At 35.8% G+C, this 9,619-nt stretch overlaps 1 protein-coding gene across 2 annotated transcripts; it reads left to right on the top strand.

The window, feature by feature from the left end:
• Nucleotides 1–944: 944 nt before the first annotated feature.
• Nucleotides 945–7,802, top strand: LOC125062417 (tyrosine 3-monooxygenase). 2 transcript variants are annotated; one of them, XM_047668334.1, is made up of 8 exons: nt 945–1,194; nt 4,730–4,841; nt 4,925–5,038; nt 5,121–5,159; nt 5,371–6,190; nt 6,663–6,789; nt 6,866–7,095; nt 7,290–7,802. In XM_047668334.1, the coding sequence occupies exons 1-8, from the start codon at nt 1,129–1,131 to the stop codon at nt 7,462–7,464; spliced, it is 1,683 nt and encodes a 560-aa protein (XP_047524290.1). In that variant the 5' UTR covers nt 945–1,128; the 3' UTR covers nt 7,465–7,802. The 2 variants fall into 2 exon arrangements, with proteins under 2 accessions (XP_047524290.1, XP_047524289.1); XM_047668333.1 differs by having other exon boundaries at nt 5,118–5,159.
• The last annotated feature ends 1,817 nt before the right edge of the window (nt 7,803–9,619 follow it).

Here is a 9,619-nt window from a genome sequence, read left to right as displayed (position 1 = left end):
CCTACCTGGCTGGTACTGTCATTTCATTGTTAGGTGTGGGGAACAAATATGATAATGGCTCAGTAATTTTCTTGGCAGTTGTATGCCTGGGCTCCTTATACCTAACCTCTAAGGACTCTTTAGCCTTTGTGCGGGCTAAAACATTTTTCATAATAAACAATACTGACTATAAAGACGTATTAAATGGTCACGAACTCGAAACCATTACATAATGCATATTAAAACACGTAATTTTCTCAATGTTAAACTCGATTAAAAGCTCAATAAATGTTCACTCCTGTTAAAAAGTTGTTAATATTGTAAATTAGTCATTGAGAACATTGATATATCCTTGTTCCGTTCTTCACTTCCTTGTAAAACATAAGGCCACCTGAGAAAGGTAGATTATGATATCGATATCTAATTATTGTAACAATTGCGTTATTATTCCAAAGAAAAACCTCTTCAGTTTTAGCAAAGTCTATATCAAGGCCACGAATGCACCGAAATCTTAATCAAATTCTTCATCAATATCTGCTATTACTAGAGATTGACAATTGTATCAATATCAGTACAAACTGTAAAAAATACGAATAAGAAAACAAAATACACTCACTACATTTCATCTATAAAAACCTGTAATTTAAAATAATATTAAAATGTAAGATTAATTAGGATTAATTACATATAATTTTTTGTCATAAAATTAGAATTTATTCATTCTTAACTCTTAAAATTATTACAGTAACATTTATTAAACATTAAAAATATCCGAAAAAAATTCGTCAATGTCTGAAAATTTGAATGATTGAGGGTCCTAATTGGCAATATGTGACACGGGGGTGACCCTCTCAATGTATCAGGAGAGCCTGGAGGCGCGAGTAGCGCGGAGGGAGGCAGTCTCTGACGCATGCGCGACAAGAACGAGGGGTGGGAGGCGCCTAACACTATTTAAACTGTTCTTGCGAACAGTCATCATGCATTGGTCTGTTTGCAACCAAAGTTTAGTTAGCTACTGTAATACGACAGCTCGAGTCGTAGACAGACAGGCTCCAGCCCGTGGTCGAGACAAAAGCATCTCGCAGACGTACGCTAGCTAAACGCGCAGTGAACCTTCGTTCAGGCCCCTTACCCTTAGTGTTGTGAACCATGGCCGTCGCAGCTGCACAGAAGAACCGCGAAATGTTCGCAATCAAGAAGTCCTACAGCATTGAGGTGAGGACTCTTAACGAACTTCCCTCGGAGCCGCGCAAAGTTTTTGTGAAGTTTAAGTTGCGACTCATTCAGACTCAGCACGGCTTCGAAGGATGAAATTGTGCATGTGAACTTTCTCATACTCATTCCCACAATTCTCATATTAAATTATGTAAATATTCGCATCATTATCGAGTGTTTAAAGCTTTTAACATATATTTATTTATACATAGTCACAACATTCAAGTGCGGAACTAATATAAAAAGCAGGTCAAGTTTGTGTCCGAAAAGTTATAAAAAATTACGCAATAAGTTTTTGATCTTAATTCGGTAGATAAGGAGGGCAATGTCCGGCAAATAATCGGAATAAATTATTCTAAGCCGTGCACATCGTACATTAATTGCAATTACAACTAACGCTCGATTTTCAATGTAGCTTAACAGTACTAAAATCAAAATATCTTTTACGTAAATATAATATTCTGACATAACATGAAAGCGTGTGAAAATAAGCCTTAGAGCATTTTATATGCCCAATTGTCGTCTACAAAGTAACAAGAGATTAGCTCTACACTGCGCTTAATTACCTGTCAACGTTATATCAACTAACAGAAAAATAACTTTCACGTTGCAAATGCAATGATTCAGATATCAATATTATTTAATTCTACGAACGATTGCACCTTTACGTCTAGGTAAATTATAAAGATTCCGCTTAGTTCAATTAGTGTCATTATTGTATAATTTCTATTGTCAAGATTCAAGGCATTCAGTACCTGCACCTAGTTACCTCATCTCGGCGTGAATAATTATGAATATAAAATTTGCATAATTTCCTTTACAAACTCCTTAATCCTTCCAACGCTCATGCGAAGTATCATGCGAAGTAATTAGGTGTCTTTGGCGTGTTTCATCGACACAGTGTTTTGTTTTCATTTTTTGGAACGAGCCTAAAACTAAAACTGTGTCAGCGATGCGACGTTCTTCTTTATGCTGTGCGAAACCTAGGTTCCTAACAAAGGTGTAATCATTAACATAGGTTTTATAATTGGTAACTGAATGATTGTATTTCCTTGATAATTGAAGGTCGGTATGCAAGATCGTACGACGCTCACCGGCTCTATACACGACAAAGATTGAATCCAATCGCGCGATACAAAATAATTAAACGATATTTAATATTCGCAAACATTTTTATACAAACTCTCAAAACTTTAATATTTAAAAACTAATTCAAGGGCATACCTTGACCAAACGTCGTTAGTTGCGGTCAAATAGTATAAAAAGTTAGAGGTTACTAATCGGAAAATGACCGGTAATAGCTTGGACTACAAAAACGTTTGTTCGAGTTTTTCGTAATTAAAAAAAGCGTAAAATCTATAATTTCGGTACGTTTGACTAGGACAATCACAAAATCCGGGTTCGAATTAGCCTGAAGGGTGCAAGAGCCGCAGGCGAGCCGTACTCGGGCGTAATTACAGTATGATTGGAATGGTGAAGTGGTCACTCGGGTACCAAGGTTATATCAACCGGATTTTCAAGCAAATCGCTCCAGTTAGGTGGACCTTTAACTTGAGTGCGACATACGTCGTTTCCGCAATGACATTAAGTACACGATTTTTAATAGCATTCACACGGGTTTTAGCGAATAATTCAGAATTCAATTATCACCGTTACCCGAAATGTCATGTTCGATTCAGCTATTAATTATTATTTTTATGTATTTCAAAAACTTGCTAGTTGCGATCTTTTGTAGAAGCAAAAGTTTCGCAAGCATCGTATTAATTCTGGTCGTGTATTTATTACTTAAGAGTTAATAGGTCAGGTTCACACTAGATGAATTCGTGCATAGAATTGAAACAATATATCAACTAAAGAACAACTCAAGGTGATCCCGGATACTTAGTCTGAGACAAATCGTAAAAATATTAATGACAATGTAACCTAGATTTTGTAATAGTTGTTGTAAGGTCATTATTATATTAGACAGTTAGTTTGAATTATAACGGCCATATTTTAAAACAGTCAGCTCATGAGTCAGCGTTTATTTAATCCTCGATGTTCAGGGTTCGATTCAGGATTTGAACACTTACAGATTGGTTTTAAAACATCCATTAACTGTTGATTTATATAATTGGGTAGAGTTCGATTATTAGCTTTGTACATTGGTTATAAATATTATAAAAATTATTCTGCGTATTCATGTGAGTTAATATGGTAGGGCATTACCTTCGTACAGTTTCCGGGGCTTGGTGAGGACACGGTGTGATTAGTAACCCTTGACATACATAGCGTGGCCACTCTGCTGGAAAATCCAAGATTTTCGCGCTCAGTGTCATCCGACACCTTAACTGCACTTTGTATGCATTTTAGTTGTACTTGCAGTTTTATCGTAATATTTAAATTTGGAACACAAAATGACAAAGGCTAATGATTCCTCTTTGTTTCGTCGCAATTTTGCTTTGTGTCAAAATTTATTAATAAGAAATATATTTTAGACATTACGTCCAAATGTCTCGTATCTGAGCCGAAATGTATTCCCCACAAATTTTACAAACTGATCACTACTTTGACAAACTAAAACAATATATGATGTTAATATATCTAAGGAATGTTGGTAATTGCAACGTGTACAGGAAAACATAAGAATGTCACTGAGGTGTCTAATCAAGCATCAGAAGGAAAATGTTAAAATCAAATGACCAAGGTTGACACAAAATTACGTCAAGAGTTACAGATTTTTAAGGAAATATTTGGTTATCAAGTTTGTTTTCCTAAAATCGTCATTCGCAAAACTAACTGTAGATACGCGAGGAAGTAATTTTCGCAAGGTCAGACCAGAATCTTTGGTGAAAATATATGTTCAGTTTTTCAAATATATATTTGGGGGTTATTGTTTAGCTAATGCTATGTGTGGTATATGACGATAAAGAGAATGTTTACACATAAGCTTTCTAAAAGCTCCTTAAATATTTCGTGCATATTGGACGCATAGATATTTTTTAATTCATAATGTAACATGACTGTTGATCTAAAATGTCTAATAACAATTTTTCCATTACTTAAGTTAGCGTACCTATAAATTAATTATGAGTCTCAGTGTGGTTTTAATTGGTTTATTAAATAACAATGGTGATAAAAATCTGCCGATTAATTACATTGTACAGCATCCACGGATCACGAAAAGGGTACATAAAATCATTTTAGTTTATTACAATAACTTTTATATAAAATTACTCAACACAAATTTGCATCAAAGGCTTAAAAGTCACTCCGCAAAGCTATAATTGGTTCCATTCAAGTGCAGCGGTCCAGAAAATTCTCCTTTGTGAGACCCATCTCGAAACGTTTCACTTGTATCCGGAGTGAAATGGCAGCACTTTAAGTCCGCGCTCAGGAAATAAGCTTCGGAACTTCGTAAAAGCAATCCCTACTCACACATGAAATATAACGATGCGACCACTTTATATTTATAAGGATTTAGAGATCTTAGCCTTTGTGCTGCGTAGTTTATAGCTTTATTACGTGGTTTTCATATGGCTTTCTTTTGTTACAGAACGGCTACCCATCTCGCCGTCGCTCGCTTGTGGACGATGCACGGTTCGAAACACTTGTTGTAAAACAGACCAAGCAAAGCGTTTTGGAAGAGGCACGCGCCCGCGCTAATGGTATGTTAAGTTACTAAGCGTTCTTTTTTTTTTGTTTTTTTTTTTGTTTGTTTTGTTATACTTTCTTTTTATTAATTTATTAGACTCTGGCTTGGAATCCGAATTTATCCAAGACGTCGCTCATTTAAGCAACGGCGACAAAACACCAACCGTCGAAGATGGAACTCATCAGGACGAAACCAAGAACGGCCAACTTGGTAATTTCTTACTTAGTATTGTTTAATTTTTTTTTATTCTTTTTTTTATTTTTTTTTTATTTTACTTTTTGGTTTTTAGCAGATGCAGATTTCGATGACGATGGAGGAAAGAAAGACGAAGGTCAGTGATAAAAATTCGTAATATTAAACACTTAATTTTATTATCATTGAAAAGTTTTTGTAAACAAAATTTATAAGGAAATTACAATCAATAACAATCTCAATTTTTATGCCGATCATTGCCATTTAAGCGAAACAAAACATAATTACCACAAATTGTCATTGATTTTAATATTGTGTAATTTTATATTAACTTTAGACCTTTATTATAGATTATACTCTGACTGAAGAAGAAGTTATCCTCCAAAATGCTGCAAGTGAAAGTCCTGATGCAGAGCATGCTGTACAAAAAGCTGCTCTTTTACTCCGCTTGCGAGATGGAATGGGCTCTCTCGCTCGCATCCTAAAAACCATCGACAACTACAAGGGCTGTGTTGAACATTTGGAGACCCGACCCTCCCAAGAAGACGGCATGCAGTTTGACGCTCTCGTGAAAATTTGCATGTCCCGTACGAACTTACTCCAACTAATAAGGGCTCTCCGCCAGTCTACATCCTTCGCTGGAGTTAACCTTCTATCTGAAAACAACCTCACCAACAAAACTCCATGGTTCCCTCGCCACGCCGTTGACCTCGACAACTGCAACCACCTCATGACCAAATACGAGCCAGAACTCGACATGAACCACCCGGGCTTCGCTGACAAGCAGTACAGAGAGCGCAGAAAGCAGATCGCCGTGATTGCCTTTGCTTACAAATACGGTGACCCAATTCCATCGATCTCTTACACCGAGTCTGAGAACTCTACATGGCAGCGAGTTTTCAACACTGTATTGGATCTGATGCCAAAACACGCGTGCAGGGAATACAAAGCAGCGTTCAACAAGCTGCAAGAGGCTGATATCTTTGTTCCACACCGTATTCCTCAACTAGAGGATGTTAGTAACTTCCTTCGTAAGCACACTGGATTTACCCTACGTCCAGCCGCTGGTTTACTGACTGCTAGGGACTTCTTGGCATCGCTCGCTTTCCGTGTCTTCCAATCTACCCAATATGTGCGTCACGCTAACTCACCCTTCCACACACCCGAACCGTAAGTATCTTAACAGTTAGATACTGTATCTCCAGAGACATGCAGTAGAATAAGACAGTACCATTTATAAGTAATTTACGTTAATATTTTTATCACAATTGAATACCTTGAGTTACGCTTCGTAATGTGTACCTTTTCCATTCCAATAAAATGGCTTTAAAAGCCTTGTTAGATCCTTTGAAAGTCAATATAGTGGGAAGATGGAATTGTAACAGCATTAAAAGCGTCGCCTCGCTTGATACATTTAATGCCATTCCAAAGGGAGCTGTATAAATTTAGCGATATGCATTTTTAGACTACGTTTCATTTATAGTAAATTGTTTTATCTAACTTTAAAAATTAAATTAACTAATAATTTAAATTGTATATTAACAAACTAAAATCATTTAGAATTGTATATTATTTTCTATGCTTTGATCAATCGCTGATTGAAGTGGAATTGTTAGCTTAAAAATATTATTTATCCCTACAGCGATTGCATTCATGAACTTCTTGGACACATCCCACTCTTGGCCGACCCCAGCTTCGCTCAATTCTCACAGGAAATAGGACTTGCCTCTCTCGGTGCTTCCGACTCTGAAATCGAAAAGCTTTCCACTGTAAGTTCATGAACATATAATGACTTAAAGTTCAAAAATTCATAACGCAACGAAATTAATAATGATAATATTTTAGGTTTACTGGTTCACGGTTGAATTTGGACTTTGCAAAGAGAACCAACAACTTAAGGCATATGGTGCTGCTCTTCTTTCATCTATCGGCGAACTTTTGCATGCTTTAAGTGATAAGCCAGAGCTACGTGCTTTCGAACCTGCATCCACATCAATGCAACCATACCAAGATCAAGAATATCAACCAATCTACTACGTAGCCGAGAGCTTCGAGGATGCCAAAGATAAATTCAGGTCAGTTAAAAAACACAGTATAAACAATAGGTATAACACAGTATAAATTAATACTTTATGACTGCAATTGTCATATTTATTTTTAAACGGTGGTTAATCCTATTTTTGGAACTTTCACAGTTCGTTAATCATAGACAAAGCTGTGAACTTGATACATGTAAGGCACGTAATAACGATAAATTTTCTTTCAATAGACGTTGGGTGTCAACCATGTCAAGACCATTCGAGGTCCGTTTTAACCCACACACAGAGCGCGTCGAGGTCCTCGACTCAGTGGACAAACTGGAGACCCTCATCTGGCAATTGAACACGGAAATGTTACACCTGACCAACGCCATCAAGAAGCTCAAAAGCTCGCATTTCGAATAAAGCTACCAACGACCGGACCAGTGAACGTGGCGACGCCGCGATGTATAGCTAGTGATACTGTAGACGTAAGACTGTTGACGTGTGGAGAATGCCTGCGAGAGTGGTAACCATTGGATGGTACTTCGTTGACTTCCTTTTGTACCTTACTATTTATTATGCCGAGCTCATTGCCCGGGCCTCGGTGACGCCGCCGTCCTCCTGATTGCCCATTTACGGAGACCGCGACGCCTGCGCGAGACCTTAACTATTTTTTAGTATTAATTTAACTTAATGAAAACACAAACGAATAAAAATGGAGCACCAAAAAAGTGTAAAAATCAAACAGAAAATATATTATATGTTTGAATGAATCGAGTCGTTTTATTTCATGATGTAATAACTATTAACTCTACATCGAACAATGATTGTGTTGACCTGATGTAAACAAGTCCTTTGACTTTAGGTTAATTACATAGCTATTCAATTTTACAATAGATGATTAATACAGAAGGGCACAATTTTATTTGTTACTGGCATTGGCTAGATATGTCTCTAAGTATAGGTAATACTATTATTACCTTATGTATTGACAGTATTTACAAATGACTATCACTAAACTAATAATTCTTTATGAAAGGTAGGCGTACTTTATTCATATATATATTGGATTATGGCTTAAACATTTAGATTTTTTATATATATAAAAAATACTAATAATTAAATAAAGAAAGGCACTTTATATTATATATACACTTAAATCTTTACAACGATTAGGTCAATGTCGAAGAGCAATTTTTAAATAAAGAAAAATTACCGATTGATGCGCAATCTTGCTCCAGTATTGGGTCAGGCGTACCTGTAATAAGATTCCTTGTCCCTTAGGAATGAACGCTTTAATCGGATTTAAAAGAATATTAATCATTGCCTCTATCTAGTAAACGTAAAATTAATACAACCCACAGACAATGCAAGGTGTTTCCGGGTAATTAAAGCAATTAGAACCATCTAGACGCAAAAAGCATTACTCAAGGCAGTACCTACCCAAAAAAGAATATAAACAAGTTATGAATGCGTCGCTGAAAAATTTGCAAAAAAATTAAGTTGACATTAAAAAGAGAATGAGAGGTCTCAAAATGGACAAGGCCGTAAGTGGGCGAAGTCTAGGCGATTTTATTTTAAGCAGAAAGCACGCCTTGTGTCAACATGTGGAATAGTCGATAAATTATGTATGAATTTATGAATCTATCAGATACAAAAGTGTTTGTGTCATATAGTCGTTGCTTGTTTTCATATTCTATATATAATTAATTGCAGTTCCAACCTCTTAATTCCGCATAAATCAATGACTTTGAACCTTCTCGATTAGTTCCTGTACAACGTTATTTTAACGTATTTACTTTGCAGTTTATTAAACTTGTAACCAGAACGAGGAAACGCAAGTTGATATGAAACTGTCAGTCATAAAACCTTGAAAATTACTAACTTTTTTGTACCGTAGAACACGAAAATTATTTTTACGTTAACAATCGCCTACAAATACGATGTGTATATTGTCCAAAATAATACAAAAATCAGGCTAAGGGTCTATTTCACAATGTATGGATAAAGTACCAAATAGCTATGCAACACATCAATTATTTGGAAGATAAATTGTGCTATTTGACATTCATCGCACTCATAACTTATGATGGACTTTATGTGACGAATAGCGCTATCTGACAGTCGTGAAACGCAACAATAGTGTTTATCCTACTAATAAGTAATAAATAGCTAATTTGGAACTTATGTCGAACTTATTACGTACATTGTGAAACAGACCCTAAATATAACCTTTGTTTGATTAAATAATGTTCTATAAATTGTCTCTGCCCCGCCGCCTGACTGCTAATCTATATTTAAATAGAATATTCGTTTCTGTTTTTGTCTCTCTATAACTTTTTCATCAATCCAATATTGTTTCCGTCTTCAAAAAAATTACATACCAGAAACGCTCACCGCCACGAATCTAATTAAACGATTTAACGTGCTAACCAACAATAAATTAAAATATAATAAAGTCGAAAACTTAAAAAAACTCGGTCAAGGTTAGTCTTGCTTTTTACGTGATATAAAAATAAATGCCACCATCTGCTACTTGATTTACCTTAATTTAGTTTTTAGTTTAACATTGAAGGAT

The sequence above is a fragment of the Pieris napi genome, chromosome Z, assembly GCF_905475465.1.
Source record: "Pieris napi chromosome Z, ilPieNapi1.2, whole genome shotgun sequence".
NCBI classification, from domain to species: Eukaryota; Metazoa; Arthropoda; class Insecta; order Lepidoptera; family Pieridae; genus Pieris; species Pieris napi.
The sequence above is the reverse complement of the archived record's forward strand: the minus strand, read 5'-3'. Positions and strand labels throughout refer to the sequence as shown.